This window comes from Macrosteles quadrilineatus, unplaced genomic scaffold (assembly GCF_028750875.1).
Source record: "Macrosteles quadrilineatus isolate MER2022 unplaced genomic scaffold, UCM_ALF_1.0 Scaffold_8__2_contigs__length_117827958, whole genome shotgun sequence".
NCBI lineage: Eukaryota > Metazoa > Arthropoda > Insecta > Hemiptera > Cicadellidae > Macrosteles > Macrosteles quadrilineatus.
Genome location: NW_026542601.1, coordinates 69,518,858 through 69,546,489, shown reverse-complemented (window position 1 = coordinate 69,546,489; position 27,632 = coordinate 69,518,858). Strand labels below are relative to the sequence as shown.

Below are 27,632 nucleotides of genomic sequence, written 5' to 3'. Positions count from 1 at the left end.
TTATTATTCTACGAGGTCTATTGTAATCTATGTTCCCTATTATTTCAATAAAATACTTGATCACTTGATACTTGAAATTAATTTCAAGATTAATTTTTAAGGAACCTGTCATTGATTGCTGATGCAACCAGAGCTCATTTAATGTTCCTCAATCCGTTCATCAACATATAAACTGTCATATTTGCAATTTAGAACTATCAACAGCAATATCCACACCATACCCACAGCGATCTTTCACACAAAAACGACCGACAAGAAAACCTACTCTGGACAAAACTGATGAATGAGCTTTGCTAATCCGAAGGTCTATTTTGACAACATCATCGTGTACAAATGGAGACACGAGGGCGAGGCGGATGATAACTGTGTCAGTTGGAGCACATTAAAAGCTATGCAAAGTGGGCTCGCGTCACCACCACGACACGACCATCCATCTCGTGGTCAGATCACGAATATCTGGTTTGACCGGTGTTGCAACGATGAGATGGATGCGTGAAATAAACTGACCAGTGTCCAGTACAGATTGGTCGGATTAGATGTTATGATAGGGCGGAGGTGTTGGGCAAGCTGGTGAGGAGTTGCTTGGACGTGAGACGTTGTGTTAGGTCAGAGGATATGATAGAGAAATAATTTGAGTTGTCCTCGGTATATCTTGAGCAATTGCATTAGTGCAGTTAGTGGTAGTGCACGGAACTTTCGTCCCCAAGGTTCCGGGATCAAATCTCGCCAATCACCTAGCCTGGAGTAATGTAAAAAGGTTCCCTAACACTCTAGGATGTGAAGGTGGGAAAAAAGTATTGATAAAGCTACAGGAATCACTGAGTTATGAACATTGGGAAGAATAATCAGGAAACTTAGATACCCTCATTTTACAAAAATCTAATTCCCAAATTCTAAATGAACACAAACATAAACAGCATCGTCAACAGTGATTACCAACATGACGATATATAACATTGAGCGAACAGTTTGGAAACACAATCCATAACTAGGGGAGCGTTTAATCTGAACGTAAAACCAAAGATCGTAACAGGTTGGTAAAATCGGGGACAATAAGAAACAATATTGGTTTGATAAGGGGAGGGGAGGGGCCATCAAAACAGCGCTAACGGGTCCCATATGTTGGGGTGTAAGCCGACACCACCCTTCGGATAAATCATTTCAATCAAAACATTGAGGCGTGAAGCAAACTATCATCCCTACAGATATTAATGTAGTTAGGGTGAAGTGGCTGGTTAAACTGATTCTCATCACCATTGTCGAGTTTATGTTTCGGCAAAATTTTGAAAGAAAAAAAATTAGAAATAGAATTTCAATGGGGAAATTTGGAATAAATGTTTCAAATAAAAATAAAATGGCATAGGGTGTCGTAAAAGTATTTTTCACATTTTCAAATAGATATTTAAAAACTATATTTTTCTAATTTACTATTTAGTAATTGGTGATAGCTTTACTTCAGCTATACCACGCATTTAAGTCCTCTTGTATACGTTTTTTACGAATATTTTGGTAATGTGGTCGCCCAGAATTTAATACCTACGTACGAAAGAATTTAGTTGGTAATTCTATTTAGAAGAAACAATAAATTTTTTTATTGAAGAAGCAGAAGAATTTTTTAAAAATTGCAATGTATCGACTTCTGTGTTCCTACTGTATATTTGAATTTTATCAACATCGACATGTTTGAATTAAAATCAATCAAAAGCAACATAAGATCACTCGGGTATAATTATATGCAACAATTCCGACGTAAATGCTTGGCTGTAGACGTCTGATGCAAATAGACCAGATATTAAAGTAATGACTGCCAGTAAAGGCTATTTATATACAACGATATTAGCGCGTTCGCTTATGTAGATGAGAAGTGTGGCTGCGCCTACATCGTGTACCCATTGGTCAGAGAGTGGGTTGGATGGACTCGGTACAAGTAGGTAGTGTATAACGGCAAACAAGAGCACATCAGTGGTCGGGCGATAGAAACTTGTAAACTTGTAATAATATAGGATCTCTTATTATAGTATTTAACAGGTAAATTTCATTCAATTTTATTATACTTTTGTATAAGAAAAACATCAGTCTGGAAACGAAAACAGAACGAGTTAGTGGAAATATATCTTAAATAGTTTTTAGAATAACAGTAGAACACCATAGTTAGTAGTTGTTGCTAAAATCTTAGGCTCTCGTTGTAAATGGAAAATTACAATAACATTGATTAGGCCAGTATTGATTAAATACAATGCCGGTAGTATTACAAATTTCCAAAGGAATTATTTTCAATTATATGTGCTAGGATAGTTCAATCACCCTTGAAAATACATTTGTACAATATTTTAAAGCTACCGTTCGTCCAAAACACGAGCTATTTTCTTTACCGTTACTATTAAAATGTATCTTTGCCTTGTAAAAATTGCCATTAAAAATACATGAGATGGGCTTTTTAACAACGAGTTGAGGCTACAACGGTCTCTTACCAAATAATTTTAAAATGTGACAGTGTAAAAAATGTATCTCAGCGTGTTTATGATATTGGATGAATTATATGAAATTCAACTGCAATACATTAACTTGCAAACGCTGATTAATTGAACAGCGATGAGTTGTTACTTTCCGAAAAACAAACAAACATGACATGACAAGGTTCCCTGTTATAATATTTCCCTGTAAAGCGTAACTGACAGTAGGGTATGTAAGTAAATCATATTGAAAAGTCAGAAAAGCCAGATTGGAGAGTAAACTGACAGTTGTTTATGCGCCTCCCACACTGCATTCTGCGTCGTACGAGGAGAAATGTGATACAAACCAAACATTACAGCAGAAATTATCGGTTATTATTGAGGCGGAAGTATTTCAGGACCAAACAAATAATAAAATTGAACAAAACAGCATCCGATTTAATGGTGAAAGCGTTTTGGTGTTTAAATTATAGCGATGACTGCTGAATCAGTTGTGTTTCTTTAACTTAAAGTGATATATCAGTTTTACAGTTGAAATAAAAAATTTTCGAAAATTAATGCCTGGTGATAACGTTTTTATGTTAAAATTATTGAAAATAATTTTCTTTGACTACTAAAAAAGGAAATCCAGGGTCCGAGAGGGTGGTTCATTAAAAGCTTACTATAGTGTACAAAGAATACATTTTAGAGGGTTACTTATAATTTAGAGAATAAAATATAATTATAATTTATATAATTAATATAAAACATAATTAGTTTTTACTGACATTTACCACTACATTTACATGTATATTTACATAAGGTGCAATAGACTCGCTACAATACTGGTTGATTATCCGCCCCGGCCGTCAGACTCGTTACGGGCGCAACTTTTTGCCGCCCTCATTTCTGCATTTCATCCTTTGACAGCGCAACAGCGGTGAGAACGCGGCCACTGCTCGCTGATGTTTGGTGTTGAGTTGTACCGTAAACTAAATATTGTGAGGGTCTGATTCTAAGTAGGGTAATCGGGTTTTGTAGCCGTATTGGTACAAACAAACTGACAGTAAATGTAGCAAAACTACATAATGTAACAGCAAAGGATATGATGATTTGAACCAAGAACTTATTACGACAATAAATAACAAATAGTAAAAACAAAATAAAATAATCCAACGCTCTGTTATTGGGGTTTTCCAAAAACCTTCACTGGTTTCAAAAGTTTATTCAATTTAAGCCAAATTAAAAGATGTTTACAATTCGAGGATAATAACGTAAACAATTTTTTTAACATTAAAGTTTTTTTTATAATAGTTGGAAAGAACTTACAATACAACTTGGATACTTTTACAAATGGATTTGTGTGACGTTTTGATTTACGTTCAGGGTTTCCTTGGGTAATTTCAATGTCGGTTAGGGAAATAACAATTTCTTTAACATTCTGAAATAAGTTACCATAATTTTTTAAGAAACTACCAAAGCATCTAGCACAATGTAAACCAATTAAATGTATTATAAATCAGGATATTATTTGTTATATTAAGCATTCGATAACGTGTTATGGAAGAAGAAAATAAGACAAGGAAACACACGCCCGTTAGTTAAAGACACAACATAGTACATCTTGAAGAAATATAACGAAATATAATATGTAAAATAAATAAAACTCAAAATGAAACATACATTTGTGTCGTACCTGTGTGTGCAGCAGCAGCATACTTGGTGAGGCGGGGTGCTGAGGGGGGCCTGAGCGCGTCAACAACACGTCACTGGGGGCCTCCTCCGGACCTGGGAACAACACGACAACATCAGTACAACAACAACACAGCATAAACTGTATATGCTTAAGAGGCCTGAGCGCGTCAACAACACGTCACTGGGGGCCTCCTCCGGACCTGGGAACAACACGACAACATCAGTACCGTACAACACATAGCAAAAACTGTATATGCTGAGGGGGGCCTGAGCGCGTCAACAACACGTCACTGGGGGGCCTCCTCCGGACATGGGAACAACACGACAAAATCAGTACAACAGCTACGACACACAACTGCAAGAACTGAAGGACGCTCGAGCTCGTCAACGACACGACACTAGGGTTTCCTCAACAAAAGATCACTATTTCAAAATTTACGACGTATATGTTGGGTAAATAGTATAAACAAAACAAAATAACACAAAGCCCTCCTTACATAAAAACATTATAACTACGAAGAAACAAAATTAAAGAATAATCCTTTAATCGCAATATTTTTTATTTATCCTCATTGTGAGATTACCTGGACCATTTAAACCAGAGTGACCAACTTCGCAGTAATGTTCAGCAATACACAGTTGACGAGGTGTTAAACCCCTGATAAGTGTGGACCACCCAAGTGATCCAGACCTTGAACATTTATCGCAAACTACCAGACCCAACCCTTGTCGCCTTCTAAGGCGTGACAAATTAGCAAATCCGAATTTAAGAAGGAGGATTTATAGGTCTAATTTGGATTTTTACGCGGTTGACACGAAGGTGACCACTTTTTGCTGCAGACGGTTTTAGCATCTCAGCATCTGCTTGAGTCGCCAGGCAGGAATGGTAATCACCGAGAAGATTGACCGTAAAATTGTCTTGCAACTCCTAACCTGAATTGTGGCTGAAAGGGAAACTGCAAGCGTTGTCGGGTTGTTCTTTTGTCTTCTTTGTGCAAATAAGATTCTACTTAGATTGATCTTGTGTTTGATACAAGGGATAAGTTATTTCAGTAAATAAAAGTACAGTTTGTATTCATAAAAAGTTTTAGAGTGTGTATGAAGAATTTAAGATATAATTTTTTGTAGTACCAATTAGAATCACCAATACAATCTTCTGTAGGTCTCTAGGTTTTCGCAAACGTCTACTTTTTATAAACACTTAAAATATCGATCGGATGCAAAATCCCATTATTTTAATCAAGTTTAACTATCGAATCACTACACGATACAACATATAGGATGTGTCGGACTCAATGTATAGTCTCATGATGTAAAAACGAAGAGCTGAAGAACATTCAGTATTATCATTCTACGTAAATGATGGTAAGAAATCCAAGATGGAAGTGATACACAATTGTCAATTAAGTGTGGTATTTTCTCCCTTTGCAATATTTTTGCCTTGTGCAATGTTCCACTAGACCTACTCAATACTTCCTAAACTCCACGTTTCTTCGCAGAATGAGGATGGATCGTTCAGTCTCTACTCAGTGTGAAAGTTGCCGCGCAATAGAGCCATTTATCAAAAGCGGATTTCTCTTATCATTTGCATCTTTATTATCTATTCCAATATTTACGAAGATCACGCCTTGGTTTAGCGCGCTAATAAACAGATTTCGCACCGATCTGAAGTTAATGGGTTTTCAACTAAGATAAAATCACCAATCGTGTTCAAGGTGAATCTTTTAAATATTGCGATCACGTTGATACAGAAGCCTCCTTGGTGGGTTACTTTTAGCGATGCGAATATGATTTTTTTTCAAAATAGGATGTAATCTTTCGTATCTTTGGATGTAATTTCCTTGTTGCAATAATAAAATAAACTATGTGTGTTTCCGATCACAAATAAATCTAGACAAAAAATCCACAGTGGTAAGAACAAGTTTAGAACACTCAATAAGTAACTTAATGTTGATGAAGTCTCTTCATCTACAATTTGGTACTTTTATAAAATAAGTTTACGTTTTATTGCTCTTTTTGTTAATATTCCTAAAAGCTTTCTGTGAGTAGATGAGAGTGAGCAAAGATTACAGTCACAAAAATAGCTTTAGAAACACACATTTAAACTGGTGGAAATTAATATTTTATAATTGAACTGGTATGAAAGATGATAAAAGGTGATGAAGATGATAAAAATATTTACTATTTTTGGTATTTTCTTAGGAATATATCAATATTTTAATCAAAATAATCCATTTGGAAAATAATAGGTAAATAAGAAAAATAAAAACCCCACAAATGCAGCACTGATCAAATGACCACACATCTATACTATGATGCTCATTTAACTACGGGCCTATATTCAAAAGTTTGATTTTTACATGGTAAAAGTTTCTTAAAAATGAAGATGGTTAACTATGTACAGTATCCATAAAATCATTAAGTAAATCAGGATATCTTTCCAGTAATCGCGAAATGTTCATCCCTATACTAAAGACACACGTTTTGAGGCAGTTTTGAAAGTTAAGACGTTGTAAGAAAACCATTAACTCTATTATTCTGAGGATTTGAAAACTGAATAAGAGTTCACACAACGTACGTACTTCGTTATAACATTAGACACTTAGTTGTTATCTTAAAACTGTTATTGTCTTTTTTTAAATAAAAAAATATATATAATAATTATCTACACATTTTATTTATAATACTAAACTATACAGGTTTACTAGTTAAGAAACTGGTTTATTAAACTTCTCTGTATTTATATTAAAACCAGTCTGAAAAAAGCTAACACCCGCTAAAAATAAGTGAGAAGAATTATAATTTGCTTACAAAGCCAAATCAAAATATTGTGTTTTAGATGGAAAGAAATATTTTTAAACCAGGAGAACTCAAACTTATGACTTACCGGAAGTAGGGTTGATCATCTCCTCTTAGAGGCGCCGCGGCGCGGGGGTTTATATGGGGGACGTCGGTCCCCAGCGTATTGCGCGCGCCACCAACATAACAACATGGCGGACAACTTATGGGGCGTGACAAGTGCAAATTAATTAAGTCAAAATAACCCCCGCTGTTGAGGCTTGGATTACAATATGAGATTGAAAAGTCATCCCTATTGTTCTAATTGTACGAGTCGGAGTGGTCACATTTAATTTTGGAAAATATTTTCTGAAACGGAAATTGTAGAGCGAAGCAAATGTGAACCAAGCACGTATAGTTTTACAGTTGACTGCCAGTAAACAAATTCTTTGCTGTTTCAAACCTGCTGTACCAAACGTTCTATTTAAATTATTGCATTCTTGCGTAAAACCTGTAAAACTCAACTCGACAATATATCATGACGACTCAAAGCTAATTACGGAGCGTGGCAAACAATTGACAACCAGCTGATTTAAGCGATCAGGTGACTCGGGTACCAGCTGATCTCCTTGCCTGGTTGCCGGCAATTACCCGTGATCTATTGTAGCGCAGGGCATTTGCATCTCACAGACATCTATCATGGCGACCACAGCTAAGAGACGAAGGTTAATTAATTGGGGCAAACCGATTACTCAAGCTGTTCACGAGACACTCTGCCAGTTTAGCTGCGGTTAATGCTTTTACTACCGAAATACGTTCTGAACTTATGGATGTTTTAGCAATTTTTATTTCTAATCCTTAAAAATTGTCGTTTGAGATTTTCCTTTACAGGTTTCTTTCGGATCTCGGGAAGTTTGGCTCGGAAATTGTTCCTCGGCCAGTAATATATCAATTGTATTCAGCAAAGTTGTATAGGGAAATTAACATCTAGATAATGATAATCAAGTAACTTATTATTCAACCAACATTAGCTACTTCAGAACAATTTTTATTTGAAAATAATTAAGGGATTGTTTTTATCTATTTTTGAGGCCTAATATTATATTACAATGCATTTAGTGTGCTAATCATAATAAGTACAGAGCTAACCTACGGATTGACAATATTGAAACCTGGCGATTAAAAATATTCTTAACAGAACGTAAGTAGTCACTATCAAAACCACAATTGCATCAATAGACCATCTTAGTCAAGCAAGACATCATATTGCTTCGTTAAAAGCTATGTAAATCTTTAAAATTCAATTACCTGCCTTTTAAACAAGAAGGGTAATGTAAGAAAGACATACGGCTTTTAAAAGGTTAACATAACTTTTAAGTAAAACTACACACGATGTAACTTAAAGGTTTGGTTTGTTAGCATATTTGATTTAGTATGAAACTGTATGATTCAATCATATTTTATGATCAAAATCCAAATAGGCAATCTATCAATTAATATTTTTTCAAACTCGCTATGATCATGCAATAGCTTTAACTTTTTCAATTAATATCTTCAGCCTTAGAGTATCTTTGAAGCACCCGCATAAACCAACGCATATACATGTGGTAAAACTATTACAACTGGCTCAACGTGATTTGCGTACAAGTAAAAGGCGTTTGTCACTTATTGCCCAATAGAAACTTCTGCATATCGGTATAAAGCAATCCCAGAATGACACACTAGATGACGTCATAGACCACGTGTTCACTGACCACAATCCCACACACTGGATGATTTACGCTTGCCTCTCAACCTTCTTCAAGCCCGTTACATTGTCTCCGTTAATTATAACAGTTGCACTGGTTGCATAACAAAATAAATCAGTGATTGCGGTGCCATAGGTGGCGAGAGCCTTATAGAGATCCAACACTGATCCTTATCGGAAATGGCACAATTTGTCCTTAGCGCGGCTCCTTAGCGTTGGTGTCCTGCAGGGCTCTGTGTTTGGACCGGTTTTCTTTATTCGCCAATTTGGTTCGCACTTTCAAAGATGGGGATGGAGGACTAATTGGCGTTTCGATAGTAAGCTATTTGGTGAGAGGCTTCGGCAAAATGTTGGTTTTACCGAATATAACATATAATCGTTAAATAATATGCAGCGCGTAAAAGCCAATATCTGAACAAACCCCTTTTCCGTAGTCGAGACCAGTGTTAACACAGCTTATAACTTCCTGGTGAGCAATTTCCTTAATTGATCCGTTACTCACTATCAGATCAGTGTTACCAACTACAATTATCAGCGTGACAGATAATCGACATTTATCAAATGAGAATCTCCGGCCAATAAATAACAACACGTTTCCGTTAAGTTGGCACAACTGCAAAGCTGCCAAGCGGATACACAGAGCAATGTAGAGGTTGTGAAATGCTAAATTGTTTGCGGCTAAAATACATACATTACGCCGCCCGCAGATATGATTCGACACAATGCGTGTGATTTATTTATTGACTGATAATCGTGAGAATGGCGGAACGAAAGATTTGTACCGTATTTGTGTTAAGAATTGTGACCTCAGGGCATAAGTGATTGGTAAGCTGTTCTTTGAGCAATTAGAACGGTATTATCTTCAAAGAACTATCACATTGCCTTTTATTTTATTATAAAAGGAATGAGAATATAATTTCATGATGCACAAATATTATAGTTTAACTTCCTCAGTACTACTTTAATGAATATCTAAAAATTTACTTTTTACAAAAAACATTATTTAAAGTTGTAAAACAGTAACTCAGTTGTAAACAGTTGCAAGTAGAGTTACTCCACAAATCTCAACAAGGTCTCTACAATATAAAATCTCTCACAAGTTTGCACTCAATAAGATTGTCCTCACATCTAAAAACACATATAAAATTATTGTGCAATGTGCAAATATTATTTCCTGGATATTTTTATAGTAATGTATAAACTCCTTTCAAACTACACTAAACAAACTTAATAGATTTACACAATCCCCTATTTATTCATTTCCTTGAACGGACTCGACGTTTTCTGCAGGTAGAAAGTATCACTAGTGCACCTGACTTTTATACTCACTGAAAGTACATATGACTTTTATACTCACTGAAAGTACATACTGATATCTAATAGTGAATGTATATGTTTACGACATTTAATTTTATTTGACGACACATTATTTACTGTCTAGTGTTTTATTGACACATTTCTACGATATATAAATTCCATTAAATTAACTGTGGTATGTGAAACATTCCTGTCTATGTCGCCGTAGGCAACTTTTACAAGTTTCAACTTTGACCTGACTTGTTATGGTTGCGGTAAAACCTGCTGCAAACTCGTTACCCTGCTTGTCCATTTGGAGTTCCTAAATAGCTTCGAAATCATTTACTAGTAATTTATGCGGCACATTTTGCTGGAAATGATTCACAAGTGTCCCCAACATTTTGGAGAGTACTTTAGTAATTTACTGAAATAATACATTATCGAGCAACGATTTTAGGAAATCAAATAAAAATATTGTGTCTACGACAGCTTAACCAAAATAATATAGAAATTCTACATTAAATGGAAGTGTTGGCCTACAACCTCCCAAAGATTTAATATTGTTAATGAACTATTATTGGATTTTTCTGTTGAGACAACCATCGTATTGTTTATATAGTATATTTACCTATTCAAAAACAATACACGTAAAATCAAATCTTATGAAATACACCCAAATGCCGTCATAAGAAGGAGCTCAATCTCAGTGTATCGCTCCATTGAGCTTCTGACGGCGAGAGAATTATCTAAACAAGAAATCAAATACCCGTCTTGTCTACTAAACTTAGATTTTTGATAGCGACCGATCACAAACTAGAACGGTTTCTTACTTAAGTGAGAAATGTTTGTATAGTAACTATACAGTACAAGCACGAATTGTATTAGTGATTCCGTCTTTCATGACGTGTATCGCTATAGGAATATCTCTGTTCTCGTAATTTTTCTGTCTCGACTCTGGACTGAGAGTAAAGTTATGATGTTAAGTGATTATTATTTTTTTTCGTGACCAGAACCCGCTGATTCCGCTAATCAAATAGCAAACTCTTGATCGACAAGTTTAATTCACATAGTTGAGTTCCATGTCTCATTCTTCCACCATCAAGATTAGCTTATGGCTGAACATTACAAGGTAGGTTGCCACATTGACTTCTATTACAGAGGTCAATCACGGGGGAGGCAGTAAGACAGTGATACACCGTAGATAACAGCCCTTGTACAGGGTGTACGGTAACCTACATCGCTAATTGTACAGCTGATGATAGGGTAATGGTCGAGCCAGATCCGCTGAGATAGCGGCGACGCGGATTGGAACGAGGAAAGCTCGCGATGTAACGACAATGTTACTGTGACTGTGATGGTTATGTTGCAACGTTGCAACGTGTAACGTGTAACGGGTAACGTGTTTGTGGAGCGTAACAGGTTCATTTGATTAGGGAGTTGTTATGACCACCTTTATTGGCAGTTGAGTCAGTAAGATTGGCTGTAGGAGTAAGAGCCTGTTAGATTTCCTATAGGTTTACAGAACCATACGTTGTTTGTAGTTTATAGACCAGTTTAATAAGACAAGACAACCATTATTGTGTTTATAAAATAGTACAATCTGCAATGAAATAATTGCTGTACAGATTAAATCGTACGGATTTATAAAAGTTTTTCAACAAATCATGTGTTTCAGTTTTTAAATTAAATCTGCAAACATGAATATAACTTAACATTGTTTGGCAAATATATGTATAAACTATTTATGTAAAACGTCATTCATTATCAATGTTTAGGAAGTCTGAAAAACCGGACGAAGAATTTTTAGTCATTTCCCCTAATTAACGTTAAGTATACTAACCCTAATTGCATGAAAATCACAACTTCAAAGTTGACCAAGTCAGTTGACCAATTTCAAAATGTCAAAACAAAAGAACCACGGGGACCTAAAGTAATGTAAGTTAAAAAAAAAAATGTTAACCCTTTTGTAAAGAGCACTTGGCTTCATTCTGTGTCAGGCGGAATTCATTATAAGCCGCAGGGAGTAGGGCGTTACTTGAGGGGCAATCTGCCATCTTCGCCACAGGCTTGCCGTAGCTTGTTACAATGGCAATGGCACAAACAGTTATTGAATACCTCGCTAGAGCGGTGGTTACGGCAAGTGTTACCTTCCCCAGGCTAGGCTACTATCTCTAATATCAATGAGATAGCGTTTACTCCAAGGATAGTGATTTGAGTCTAACACCTGCGAGAAGACTCTGCCAACGTGCCTGAGGATGTATAGGAAAAAGGTAAACGGAGGTTCAGCCTGGAGAAATGAGGTGTAAAGTTAGTAGATCGTGAGTTGGAAAAACCTATGAAATTAGGATTGCCACTTCAGTCCATGAGCCAGCTGTTACCTAAAATCTTTGTCAGTAAAATCATTGTTGAATGTTACAGAGGAGAAGATATAGCTATGGCAGAGAAGGACTAAACTTACCTAAGGCTCGACAAACGAACAGCTATTAATGATCTTTCATTAAACCAGAGTAGGGTGAAACATGACACAAGCTGCGTAGCCAAATGACAAATAAACGATTGATGAGGACATAAACTACAAACTACATACGGGGTAGGTGCAGGAATGGGAATGGGGCTGAAACTGCACCATCTTGCGGGCACGAGGTGAAATCGCTCGTCTAAACGGTCAACGACTTGGGGAATCATTCGAGCTAGAATTTATGACACATTAAAGATGGTATTACCATACTGTTAACTAGGGTGGCTAACCCACGTAGTGTGTAGTAAACACATGTCACATAAGGTTTAATACCTCAGTATAGTGTTAGCAAACAGCGTTACCTCAGCAAGGACTAGTTGAGCTGCCCCTATCAATCTAGTTGTAAATCGGTGATCAAAGACTAGGGTTTGCCCATCTAAACACTCTAACGATTTCAAAACGTTCATTTTGAAACCTTTAAGTTCTCAATCATACCAATAACCTGCAACTCCTGTATACCCTATCACAAGTTTGACCGTGCGATTTTGATTTCCCCTTTCCGCATCGGCGGCAACAAATTTCCATAATCATCTCATTGCATATTCCCGGGAGAAACGAATGACACGGGGCCACAATTAGACCGTGTGGGACGGGTGGACTTTCTCGTCGTTACTGTATGTCAGTGTGTCTAGTGTCTAGAATCAGCTGTTGAGCAGCAGACTGAGGAGGTCAGCTTGTTATTCTACTGGACTTTGGTCAGTCTTCCATCCATGCCTGAAGAAACTTATAGATTGGAGACGTTCATAACTAATATAAGTTTAGTATCTTTATAAGTTTAGTATTTTTATATAGGTGGTAAATCAGTTGGTACCTTTTTTTAAATAAATATTTGGCAAAAGATAAAACTGGAAATCCGAACAAGATTTTTCGTTCGGGCTATACCTATCATAGCCAAACGGTCCTTGAGGAAAACTGAAATCCTTTGATCTGCAAATCATACACCATAGGCGTCCTTGAGAAGCTAGTAGTGTTACCAATGGCGCGCTGAGTTGAGATGTCTCAACATAGGAAATCGCCGTCAAAGGTGAATCATGCGTGGTTGCGCGCTTGCACAGTCCGTGAGGCGCAACACAATCAGTTCTCCTACCATCTGGACCGATGGATAGCACTTGTTTGTAATGTCCTGAATGTGTTTGCACCGGAGAATTATTGCCGAGGAGCGATTGACGCGATTAAATCTCCACCGGGGACATTATCTGGCTACAAGGATGTAATGGATAGAAGAAGAATGCTGCTTGTTTGTTGCATTTATCGTGATTCAGATTCTACAGTTTTTGCGGTGAAATTACATTGCCTGCTGTATAAGTAGTGATGCTTTACAACCGGGCAACTATTTCCTAGTTACACAGACCCCTGAGTCGGGTACATGCAAGATCGAGACATTTTCGGCAAGAAGAGGGACGCTTTTACAAAAATGTTTATCAGTACTAAAACAAACAAATAGTAACTTTAGTTCAATAGAGTTGTAATTAATGGTTATACAGGAACATAATTGGTATCTTAAATTATTTACCAGGCACGTAGTCTATAGTTTTGGATATGAACACGTTATGGCTATAAGTAAAACGCATGGGGTTTTAGATATTCCGATCTTATACCTTAGAAAAAGTTATATCTTAGTTTAAGTTTCTAACCCGCAAAATACTTCTACATTTACCAGTCCATAAGATCATAACATAGTGAGGATTTCCTCGATTTCTTTGCGGCGAACAAAATTCCCACTTCGGAGAAACCAAAAGCCCGAAACGTGCCTAGCCAAACCACGAGCCATTCTTCATCAAGACGAATGGCACGGGCGAGATTACCGACCATAAAGCACATATCATATCCGTCCGCACATCTGAGCATCTCACGGACGGGATCAAGTTTATTGGAGAAAGTCCCTGGGAACTTGGGGGTTTTGGGTGAAAGCCTTGCAGGGTCTGTAGGAAGCAGCTGGTTTATAGGGTCGAGACGTCATCACGACCGTCTTATCACGTGGTCGCCATGGTCTGCTGGACGGGAATACAACGGTCGTGAGCTTAATTGGCTCAGATCATCCACACCTCGCCCGGTAAATCAAATTAGTGGGGTGTTGGGAGATCTTCTAGTTCTGTTTGAAACTTAGCGAAACGAAAAGTTATTTTAGAGGCACAATGTATGGTTGGTATGTTCGCATTATGTCTATTTAATATGTATGGATGAAGTGTAACCTAGATACTATAACTAGTAAGAATATAAATAAGTAACCTAACCTTACCTAACCCCCGAGGTCGTGGGTTTAAATCACGCTTATCATGGATGGATTTTATCTAAGTGAACATGTGACTAGCCTTAAGACTGTGAGGGCCTACGACAGTTCCGTGCTAGAGGCTAGCGTCTTCGGATGTGAAGCTTGGGCATAACAAATGAGGAATTATAAAGCTATACAGTATTCGTGTGCAGTTGGAGGAGTAAAAACATAGAGGCATTTTTTTTAATGTTTCAGAAGGTGACGTCCGATCGAGCCGAGGTCCAATTACTCCACAAATTTACCGTTGCACACAATAATGTATATTACCTGTGGTTAAAATATCTAAAAAGTTGTAAATGGGTCCCAACCCCCATCATTAATCTGTATCATTAATCTAATTAAACACATCCTGGCCAATCAGAGCACCAAACAGTCAACACTGTAGTAGTAGTACATGAATGCGTCATTAGTCCAGCGTGTATTAATTGCTCCTGATTGGCGATTGTTAGAGACACAGAGATACTGATCTGTTTTTAATGTCTTTTTTTATTCCCGAGCAATAAATGAAGAATGGTATCTGAAACAAAGCGCGCTTAAGCGTTGCCAATAGTTGATTATACGTTTTGTGAGCTTGAATGGACAGGGAAGTGGAAGTGTCTGCCATACATGGGCTGGGGTCAGGATTGGTGACCTAGACGGGTTAAACGCTGCTAGGTTGGTAGGTTTGATCAAGGGTTTGTAATGGTTTGCAGACCAAGATTATTTCTTAAACTGATCGTTTGGATCTGCTGAACAGATTTACTATTGAAATCCTATTTTCTTAAAGGTATGACCATGTATAAAAAATGCATACGAATGTACGAAGTATGTATGTGTGACGAGTAAAAATGATATAAAAAGTATACAGTAAGAAAAAAATTAGATAAAAAACAACCAGACAAATAGAGGTAATTTAAAAACAACTAGAGTTAAAAACTTGCACTTTCGCTTTTCATACCTGAATCCATACTTTTATCTGTGATTTCATCATCGTCGAGCCACGGAGAAACTGTGGCGAGAACCCGAAGTTCAAGCATGACTCGGGATTTAACTTCGCCTGGAAAACGTACAACTTGGAGTTAACATCTCCGATCCCTTTAACTGAGGGAAGAAAGTCGGAGGAACTGAAATCGTGATGGTGAAGAAGTGTGGACAAGTTCTGATGATTTGAAGTAGAAAGAAAGAGAGAGACGAAAAACATGAGTTTAAGTTTGTATGGATAAATAAAACAAAGTTACACTTTGAGTGATTTTATTGTTGATAAATTCTACTATTAGCGAAACCCAATCTGCAATGAAGCCGGTCCGTGTAGTAGGCCGGAAGTATCTAAGCCAAACCAGTCCTATTCCATCATGGTGTTGCAACGTGTTTTTGCTCCGATGCTTTTCTTGCATGGAGCCCTATTTCTATCAGGGCTTGTGTTTGAAAGAAAAGGTTAAAGTTTGGGCTTATTTCATATTCAATCATGTCTTCATGTGCTGTGTTTGGATTGTAAATGCAAATACTAGAATCGTTCTTATGAATAACTATCTTTTATATGTGTATTGTCAAATATCCCATCGAAACAAACTCGCAAAATTACATGTTAAACTATCCTATTCTATGTCGAAAGTGGTATCGAATATTGGTGATAAGAAAGGTCAAGACAAGTCTAGAACAATGAATGTCAGATTAGTAGGGCTATTCAATCAGTATTTCAACGATTTCAGCGTTAACATAATTTTAATCAATGACTTATTAAACACTACAAATAATTAATATTTGGTAATTTTTACAAGTCTAAATAGATTAGCTGTGGTGGGGAGAGCGGCGGGTGACAGGTTTACCCCATATAAACCATGTTCAAGCAGCCGTAGCTGTGTAACTGTGACGACAAGTTAACACGCGTCTCAATCCGGTAGTCCGGTGTAAACGATAATGACACGCTCGTGTAGTAATTAGCACGCCGGAACACGCACGCCGCCACCGGACGTCAGCCCAAACATCCGTCGCCACGGGCATCCGTTAATTAATACCACTAAACAACGTACTTGGACCGGATTTTAACGAAAAGCAATTTCCTTCGGAGCGCGATCCGGCCACACTTTTTACCCACCGATTTTGCACCCGATTTCGCAAATTGCGCGGGTTTATTATGCACTGGGGATTGCACGAGTCCGCAAGGTAATTGTGCCTTAACGAACACCCGGAAAACAGCAACGCGTTACCTGACTCGTGGTTCACGCGTATTTGTGTTATTTTTCAATTTAGATTACCAACAGCGAATTTAAATTTGTCGCTACTGCACGCGGTTTTTATGCAAATACGAGCCGTCCTGTTTTACCACCAAAACGCCTCTTTCACACGAAGCGGCGCGCGCCGTACGGCGTCCGCCGCGCGGCGCTGCGCCGGACAAGCGTGTGTCTTCACACTAGTACGGTTTCGTGCGGCGCGCGCCGTACGGCACTCCTAAATATTTATTATTTTAAAACTCTTGTGTGTATCATGTGTGTACTATGAACAGCTGTAATTAATACAAATTATTCGTCCGTTTAACTAAACAAAATCTTGTCTTCATAAGATATACATTGGGATTTTGATGGGCTGAGGGGCAGAGCCCGAGGACTTTTACTACAGGAATTGGTGAAAGGGGGCGTGTACGCAACAAATACTTAATTTTGACACATCGTTTGTAAAAATCTGTTCATTATTAACGGAGGAGTAGTATTTCGTAGAAATCACCTTCACGTATTATACAGGGTGTTTCAGTAAAGCGTAGCGGGCTATGCAGATTCAGATTCTACATGCAAAAATAAGTCGAAAATGTAGAACAACTTTTTTTTTGATTTCGGCTTAGTTTGGCCATAATCCGCCATTTTGTATTTTTTTGAAAATAATTAATAACTCAAAAACCCTTGGAGATATTTTTATGAAACTTGGTACAAACTTTATTTCTACAGGTATAAACATTCTCCGAAAATATCTTTGATCAGACTCAACAAATTTCAAAATGGCGGCCATTTAAATTTTTTTAAGTAAATACAATGAAAACCGGCCATTAAAACAAAAATTTTAAATGGTCGCCATTTTGAAATTTGATGAGCCTGATCAAAGATATTTTCGGAGAATGTTTATACCTGTAGAATTAAAGTTTGTACCAAGTTTCATAAAAGTATCTCCAAGGGTTTTTGAGTTATTAATTATTTTCAAAAAAATACAAAATGGCGGATTACGGCCAAACTAAGCCGAAATCGAAAAAAGTTATTCTACATTTTCGACTTATTTTTGCATGTAGAATCTGAATCTGCATAGCCCGCTACGCTTTACTGAAACACCCTGTATATAAGTATTCGTCATATCTGAAAATATTGTATTCTAGAAGTTAAAAAAATGTTTCATTACGTATAAATTACTAAATTATTAATTTAATACTAAATATTATCCTCTAGTTATTAAAGGAACATCTTTGTTTTAATACTTTAAGTTGGTCGATTTGCATGGGATTAACATAAAAATGTATGTTTTGTAATAACTTTAAAAATATTATTTTCCGATACAACGATATATAATTTCTTAATTAACTGTTGCACCCTCTTGGTCAGGTAGTTTGCCTAAAATGAGGCAGCGTAGGGGTTGGGCCGTGCGGCGCGCGCCGCACCGTGTGAAAGCTCCCATAAGAACCAATGCACCTTCACCGAGTTGTCCGGCGTAGACGCCGCGCGGCGCTGTCGTCCGGCTCAAGGTGCATCCGGCGGTAACTCGCGCGCCGTGCGGCGAATTCGCCGCGCGGCGCGCGCCGGACATAGTGTGAAAGGACTCATATACTCCCATAGCCCTACGCCGGATCCGGCGGGCGCCGCACGGCGCGCGCCGCGTCGTGTGAAAGAGGCGTAACTCAGTCCGGCTGTTTAATTGTTCTGCAGGCGCTGGACATGAATACTAATGTCGCGTTCACTGACTTATGGCTATAATATAGACACTGTTGAATATTCAACTTGAAAACATTATCCTAGTTTGAATGGAAAGCATGGAGTGAAATTTCAACAGTAAGATTGCGCATTGTGTAATCTGCCTCTCAACAAGAATAAGAGAGTTCATCTTCGTTGAATGTACATAAGTAAATAATTAATTTGAAAACGATTCCTAGAAAATATATTTTAGTTATATATCGGGTATATCACGGAGGATGTTTTGTACTACACTCCGACCCCATTGACAACGACCAGACCAGCTGGGACCTTGGACCAGCCCGGTGGGAGGATAGCAGAAGGCGGGTTGTGTGAGCCACTCTGGGCTTTTATTATCTCTAAGCTGTTCACGGATATTTATGGGGAATCTTCGGCCTCGCCCTCCATGCAAATCGTCTGATTTACTCTGTCTGACGATCACCGCCACTTTCCCTCTCTGTCCATCTCTATGCTAAACGCCTCGCGGTGTTGTTATTGTGTGGTTTTATGTCCCGAACCGCTCTACAGATGTTCCAAGTTCGAGTCTGAAGTTTAGCCGTGTTTCCTGGTGCCAGATGGAAATACGATGTTGAATTAGCATCCGCTAGGGTTTACGGCGAGATAACTACTGTTAAATATTTATCAGGTTGTTATAAGCCGGAATGAATAAATATAACGCAATTGAATACGAGGGAAATTATAGCTGATTATTGAATATAGATTTAAACTTTAGCAGTTTACTAGTGTTTGATGATTTACATGTTTCTATCTTCCCTTTGGCTTTTAGCTTCATAATCATAAGCCATCGTAAATGAACAAAAAAATTTTTTTCACAACTACAAAGCCTTCCATATTTACCATTAACAAAAATACACGTAACCTACGCGAAGAAGTGGAATTTTACAAACAAGTAAGCGACCTTGCAGTGACATCACCTCCAAAAATTGGAAACTACACGATTTCGTACTCGTAGTTTGAAGAACAACACTATCAATCTCCCAGAGATCCCTACGACTTTATAAAGAAATCCAAGAGTTAAACCAGACATAATCAACACTGCCAGCCATCAACTGGTTCACGAGAAGTCAGTAAATTTCCCGCATATTTGAGAAAATCGCCAAGTCGACCTTGTAACAACCGTCTGCAGGCACCGTCTCCTGGAGTACCTCAGGGTTCTGTGTTCGGACCGTTTCTTTTCTCGTTACGGTGTCAATGAGGTCGCGTCTTCGATCTAACCGCTTCATTGTGGTTATGCGGTTTTCCTTCGTTGCAGGCGCGCGTCATAGAAGCATTAGTAGGTGAAAGTGGTTTGTGACTTGTCAGGACGATTTAAGGTGTTCATTTTTCACAATTCTCACTTCCAACCGGAGTATAATGGGATCAAACCTTAATTGATGTACATTTGATTCGAACCTGAGAAGAGTGTCATTGTATTACCGGCGATCCTAGCAAGTGTTAGTAGATGATGGAGCGTTTACGTCCAACCTTTCTTTGTATTTCATCCATTCATCATCACCTTACACTTGACACAATGGCGTGACAGTATTGTAGGACATTGATTCGATGTTGTTTGAAACGGACTTCTAACCATTCGCACAAAGAAGCTCGCAAACAAATAGATAAACGGTTACTTCACCCCACAAAACATAAACCTCGGTTAAGTCCATTGAGCAATTCGAGTCGGTGTAAAAAGCTTGTTTATGGACAGACGGTATTATCGACATTGTTTATATAAACGATCCGCCGTCACTATCTATTTGCTAGCCTGCTCGACTGTTCCCGTTGCTATATGGAGCAAGTGCGACTGGTGTTATTATGTACTGTTAATTTCATCATTGTGATCATATATAAAATAGCAGCGCAGGTGTATGTGCACTTTGTAGCAGTAGTTAAACTCAATGGTATCCGCGCTGCCGTTTCAACACGGACATTTATATTGTTTATTGTTTAAACGTTTGTGCTATTCTAAATTGATTGTCTAGGAGAACTAGTTTATCAATTGAGATTTTTATTCGAAACCGGTTTCTGTGATTGCTGCTTGAATGCTTATCGTTGGCGAGATTGGAATTTAGATTAATTGATGGGAGTTTATTAAATAGAAATTAATAATCTGTTATTTTCAGGTGGGGTTTGTGGGTTTGGTTTAAGGTGGCTTTTATCATGTACAGTTTTGACTCTGGTAACCATTATCGATGAGGTCACCTCGTTTTCTGCTGAACTTGTATAGTTAAACCACATAAAGACGAGTCAAGTTTAAACTTGCACGTGATGTTCGAAATTCTTTGACTAAAATTTGTCAAAATAACATTTTTAACACCACGAATAAGTTTAAACTATAATTGATGATAACATTACGATACTCATATTCTTTTACGCTACTATCCCATATGAGAGTGCCAAAGAATAAAACGTGTTTAATAGATTTTTCATTTCTTTAGGAAACGTTAATGTGTTAATCATGAAGGAAATGTTATAATAAACTGTGAAAATGTTACCACCTTTTCACGTATGTTAGGGTTTGCAAGAAGAGGATGACTATTCTTGTTTCTTGAGGATCTTGCTTATTTTGACAGGCAGTTCTGAAGCAATGGTTGCTGTTACGAGGTTAGGGGTTATGCAATGATAAAGGGAGGGATTTAAAATTCACAATCAACTCTGTTCAAAGGTCATCATGTATTGGACGAAGATTCAACGCACATTTGCAGTTGAGTTGTATTTTTCATATGGTTAGTCTAAAAATCACCATGGTTCTTGGCAAATTTCCATCTTTCTAGATGGATCAATAAACAAAACATGCGTGTTTAAAACCCATACAACAGCAGACGTCCTTATGGTGTGGAAAAGGCGTATTTTTAGCAAGACAGTTCCACGGCAAACACAGCACAAGCTTCAAATGACTCTTTCCTAATCTTGCAAGGAAATTTACATTGGTCGGCGCGGTCCCTGATTTTGCAACTGAGTAAACATAAATTGCCAATGCTATTTTGTGTGCTGGATCAGAAAAACAACTTTTTATTTGTACACATTTCATTTTTATTGTGTACTCTGATAAGCAAGATCTGCAGCCTCACTTATAAGATAGTATAAATTACATACGACAATGCATTTTCAAGCCAAATCATTTGCCAGAAGTTAGCAATCCAAGTTTTCCTATACCCTACAAATACATATGAGAAGAAAATTAATTTTTTACGGTTTTCATTGACCTTCCCTAAGTACAGTATCATGGACCAGTTTGTCCTCTCGCGTGTGTGTTACGTGTAGTGTGCGTGTTTGTGTGTGTGCGTGTGAGCTGCTAGTAAAGATTAATAGCCACGATTGGACGACCTCTTCGTGTGCTTCGTCACAACGCCTGCGCAGAGCGTCTCTGCCGCTAGAGAGTTCCTAGTTGTACGATAATTAATGACCCCTCTATCTATACTATAGTTGATTAGTTTCTACGGTATGGTAGTCACCCTTATGAGCATAAGCAAATGATTTAGTATTTATGTGCAGTTTGTCAGTATAGAAAAAACGTATTTAAAGGAATTTTGTTTAACTAAGTCCAATGAGCAAATTGAAATATGATTAGCTAATATGAACGTCTAAGCATTTTCAAGAGATAGATAGAAGAGAGTGGTTTCAGAATTTCATATGTCTACCTATGAACCCTTAACCTTGATTAAACTATCTAGAATGATTAATTATGTGGCTTTTACCCACGTATGTGAAAAAAAAAATACAATTTTGATGTGCAATAACAAATGGTATCGGTATGAACCCATAAATTTTAAGTATTACTTTATTCATTTCGTTTTATTCAGGGGGATTGTAATTTAGTTCAAAAGGGGCAGAACATTTCTTCTGTTATGTGTTTATTACCGTGACATGAAAATATAAACTCTGTGCATAAACTACTTGTCAGTCTTCTGACCCACACATTTTTCTGGAGTTTTGTTTTGTTAGTCTCCTTCGTCAGTTCCGATTATGTGCTTTTAAACCATTTAGCTTGTGTTACTGAGATGACAAATTCTAAACATATCAAGTTAACTTGGCTTGAAGGAAAATTCCTACCGACCGGTGTAGTTTTACCCATTGCTTTTCAATCAAAAAAGAGGAAGAAATCAGTCTATCAAAAGCATTCGCAAACATTCCTTTCCCTGGCTATAATGGCTAGGGAGACAGTTGGATATAATTGGTCGTCTGGAAATGGGACAGAGTAAATCAAGTGGTAAGGGGGGGGAGGGGGGTCATGGAAGGGGGCCATTACTGTAATGGGGGACAGCGAGGCTTCTGAACAGAGACTGGCTGACAATTAATACCGAGAGGTGGGAATAAAGATACATAACTTTAGCCTAACATCCATTGGTAGATAGACATGGGTTGGGGTTTGACCATAGACTCAAACAGCGGTGAGGAAACCTTTTGGGGCTCTCAAACATGTTGCTTGTAGATTGGAATTTGGAGGTTCTAAAGTTGCCTTTAAATTACGATGAAAGGTCTAAATGTGTGTCTGGAACGTTTACAAAATATTCATAGTTGTTCTGATTTCAAGGTGACAAAATAGTAATATTTATTTTCTTTTTTTAGCACAATACTGCATGTTGACGAGAAAGACTTTGATCTGTTAATACATGACGCAAGTACTTAAGTTTTGTGGTGTTCCTCATTTAAGAATAGTTATTTGGTGGGTAAACGTCACAAAATATTCGAATTTGCTGATCTGCAGTAGGAGTAGGCTACTCCTAATAACACGTTGTATTACCGTTGACTGTATATTGTCTCTACACTTTATACAGAACTTGACGCGATGGAATGCGAAAGTGCTCCAGTTAAGTTTCCATTACGACAACTAAACCTCATAATCTATCATTATAGGTAATGAGAAGTCGCGAGGAAACTGCGAACTTATTCATCATAATGTAATCTCCGCTATCATACAAGCATTTCTAGATCAATCTGGTATTTAGAATGATCTACCGTCTCATTTATAACACATTTTAATTGATTTATAATTTTATATCAACAAGCCTCAGCGCAACCTGTTAAATGTGGAATTAAATCAACCACTCTACAACCTAACCTCGAACGTCACTCAGTAATAAACACGTAGATCGAATAAATCTGGTTTTTACGTTTGGTGTAATCAATTTCCCAATTTCGACACCTTCCTGGATCGAACTGGTTCCGATCTGTAATTTGTAATTCGTTAACTCAAATCAGACGTTTATGAAATATATTAGATGTTTGTATTTTCTTTTTTTACTATGTTGATTGGAGATGATCTAAATACATTGATTCTTATACCGAATACACACAATTTAATAATTCGTCTGTGTATAAGAATGTTCTCTACTAAACTATGTAGCAAGAAATAAAATATAGCAACATTTTACTTTATTTGAAGTATTTTAGACTTTATTTACATTGGTAACTCACATTTAATTTAAGGACTATGTTATTGGGTTTTTTGCCTAAAACTCGTAGGGTATTTAAAAAATATGTTTTACATTTTGGCCTACTTGGTGTTTACTTAATTTATTCTTAAAATATCTAAAATCTAATTGTATTTTTTTCAACAGGTTACGTTGTTTTGCTGGCGCGAATGTAGAGGGAATAGAGCGGTAGAAACATTTAATTGTCACTCTAGAAAGAATAAATTATTTAAAAATAATTCTTGATGTATATTTAATAAACGTCTCATCACTAAGTGCACAATTAAACAAATCAGTTCAGATTTCTACACCAACCGAGAGTTGATACAATGTATCTGTTATCTTCTAGCTGAAGTGGCATCCACACAAATTAGTACGCTCAAAATCACTTTGTCGATAAAGACATTGGTTATTTCCAAACTAAGTGTTCAATACTGTCAAATCCACCAGCAAAAACGTGTCGAACAGTTCGATCAAGTTTTTTCGCGCTCAAATAATACGAGGGGCATCAGGCGATGGTATCCGGGCTATAATTAAAGCCCATTCAGTTAGAAGGCGCTTACAGAGATTACCGGTAGAAATCAAATTAATGAACGTCGAGGTTGTGATCAGCTGGATTTATGGCAGGACCAGCTGATCTCGGCCAAGCCAAGGTCATTGGTCTGCAATCGCAATCATCGCAGGACACGATTGTGCTGGTTTGTGCGGTACCGGAACGAAAAGGATAACAGATCTTGTTTGGGCAAAAGTAAATAGGAGCGACTGTTGGCCGTAATGAGGAAGGCCTTGGTTTTATCGTGCGACTTTTTACGATTTGGGGGGGGGACTTGGGGAGTAAATATAGAAAAGTTATTAAGCATTGAGTTTTGCACTTTTAGATTCTACGGATGTTTTTTTTATCTTTTGGTCTTTGTATGGATATAAATTTCATAATATAGTGTCAAATCCACTTACTAAATGTCCAAAGAAATGTTATTCGCCACGATTCAATTGGTACCCTACTGCATATGGAATTGGATAGTTAAAGATCGTTAAGAATTTAGTATATTAGAAGTATTTTGGATCACGAGCTTATGAAAAGGGCTCTCTACGTGCTATAAAAATGAATGATATGCTTACATACGCGTATTTACTTATAGTCTACATATAATGTTTTAAAAACAGACGAAACTACAAAAGAAATACTTTTTACTGAAGTGCCTACTACTATAATTTCTGGAAAGTTACACAAAAATAAAGGTAGGGCCTACAATCAAATAAACTGCCTCTTACGCGTAACCTTTGAAAATGTAATGTTAAAAACCAAATTTGAAATAATCGTAGCACTTATCGCCTTACCGAACCACTGGTTATGTCCTTAAAAACACACTCACTTGTAATTTTCAAGTACAGTCCCTAATGTGTTTAAAATAACGTTTGAAGTTAATCAAATTCTCATCAGTTGCTATTATAATCGCATCTGTCACAGTGATTGCAGTGGACGAAAACATTATCGCTTTTGAAATGGTTTCATAACACGTTTGAAATTAGACGTGTTAAATTAGTAACACTTAAATAAATACCGTTATTTAAATGCTGGCTGTTGGCGTAAATTTATCAAATAAATCAGTTTCAGATAACATACCTTTCCTTTTTTATGAAACTGTGTTAAAATATCAATGTTAAAGTACAATAGTGGAAATATTATTAAATTTACAATACAGTATATAGGGTGGTCAATCGATACAAGTACAGTTTCAATGGACTTCCTAGGTACACTCGCTCCAAAAATTATTTGGTGTGCACGTTCATAAAATTGACATTTTTTCCCTTTTGCATACTGTAATGAGATATTCTGAATATACGTAGTATTTTGTAAGACTGTTGTAATAAAAAGAAATTCTTTTTCAACTATTGAAATCTCGTTCATCAGTGAAAAGCTATATTTTGAACGTATGTTTTCATTTATACCATTGATTTGATAGTTAATTTAGTTATGTAATAAAACCCAACACTATTAGTTTAACATCAAGTGCGAACCCTAACTGAGGCGAACAGTATATGGAAAGTAATTTCTAAAAGAAATAGTAGATATACAAAATTATAGACATTATACAAGACCAAATGTATACATAATCCAACTCAAAATATTTTGTAATTCGTAACGACGATGGCCGTTATGTGTACAGTATACACTTTTATTCAGTTTATTTATTCTTCACCCGAAGTAGATTCTCGGCAATTACCGTCAAGGACATAACCATAGTTATAACCTTATAATTCAAAGCGTCGCCTTTAGTCTTGCCAAGAATCGCACATCGCCGTTATAGATTCCAGATACATTGAACCGAAGTCCATAACTGTCCAAGTCGCGTTTTTTCCTCTTGTACAAGTTGGCCTTCGCCCCTCCAACGTTGAACACAACTTCATCTCGGAAAACATGCGATTCTCAAGATGGCGGGCCAGAGGCCTTTAGAGGGACCTTTGTATGTGGAATATAAATATTGCCTACAACTATACTGTATCATTCGTCACTTTTCAAGTTACACGCGAGGTACTGAACTATCAAATGGACCTAAATGCGATCTGTTAACTTGTATAAATGCACTCTCCAAGATTTGGGTGGCAAAAGACGATTTTGACTCCCACTGTTAGCTATTTTTTTATTCAATTTTTGATTAGCAAGCCGCCTGACAGCGTACTATCTTTACAGCTTGGGAGTTTTCTGATAATTTATTTAATTTGACAAGACGACCAACGCAACTGCAGAGCTAAAATATGTTGAGAAATTGTGTCGCATTTATCAATTTGGTGTACAAAGACAGTGATGCGGCTGACAAAAGAATTTGTATAGCAAACAGTAAGTGACCATAAAAAACTTGCGCTGTTTCATCAAAGGCAAATTGTTTTTAATTAATCGATAAGTCTTATCAATTAGGACCATCCGTACTACCTTGCGTTTGAATCATCAGCATTTGCCAGTTGTTGAAGTCTAGTATAGTAAAAAAATAATGCAATTTAAAATGTTACAACTAAATAATGTCTTACTCATATTTATTCTTTAACAAAAATTGTGAAGTATATTTTCAAGTATTCGTGATATTTTCGATTAAAATACTATTTTGATACTCGTTACAAGAGTTGATTTTAGAATAGATGAGCAATTTAGCATCAAGACAGACATAAGCACAGCATTGCTAAGGGGATCCGAATTTCGCCCACTGGCCCCCCGGGGTTCTCCCCCCCCCCCCCCCCAAAGATGATGGATCGGACCGGATCCCGATTTGTTGATACAACCTTGACAAGACGTTATTGTTTCATTATGGATGACTTGTGATACATTCGCGCCAAATTAGCATAAAGTGGCGGGAGAACTTACAGACAGCTGATAGAGCGATGCATTTCAGATTGGGAATAGTCCACCGACTACACTAACCACGTGTCAAAACTAATGTTTTACTCAATGGGATATTCTACATTTGCTTTTCAAATTGGTTTTTATAAGGATATTACATTGTAACTACACTCCTTACAGGCTTAACCATGTATTAATGGAGGACTAAATGTTGTTAAGAATTCAACTACATTTTGTTCAT

At 37.2% G+C, this 27,632-nt stretch overlaps 1 protein-coding gene across 3 annotated transcripts in view; it reads right to left on the bottom strand.

The window, feature by feature from the left end:
- The window catches only part of LOC129000932 (probable nuclear hormone receptor HR38), a 77,061-nt gene that overhangs the window by 27,535 nt on the left and 21,894 nt on the right, over window positions 1-27,632 (bottom strand). For 2 of the 3 annotated variants that reach the window (XM_054428019.1, XM_054428020.1), the window contains exon 2: window positions 4,129-4,220. In XM_054428019.1, coding sequence (XP_054283994.1) covers window positions 4,129-4,220 — 92 coding nt within the window. Of the gene's footprint in view, window positions 1-4,115; window positions 4,221-27,632 lie in introns of all 3 variants that reach the window. The other variant, XM_054428021.1, reaches the window with a different exon arrangement.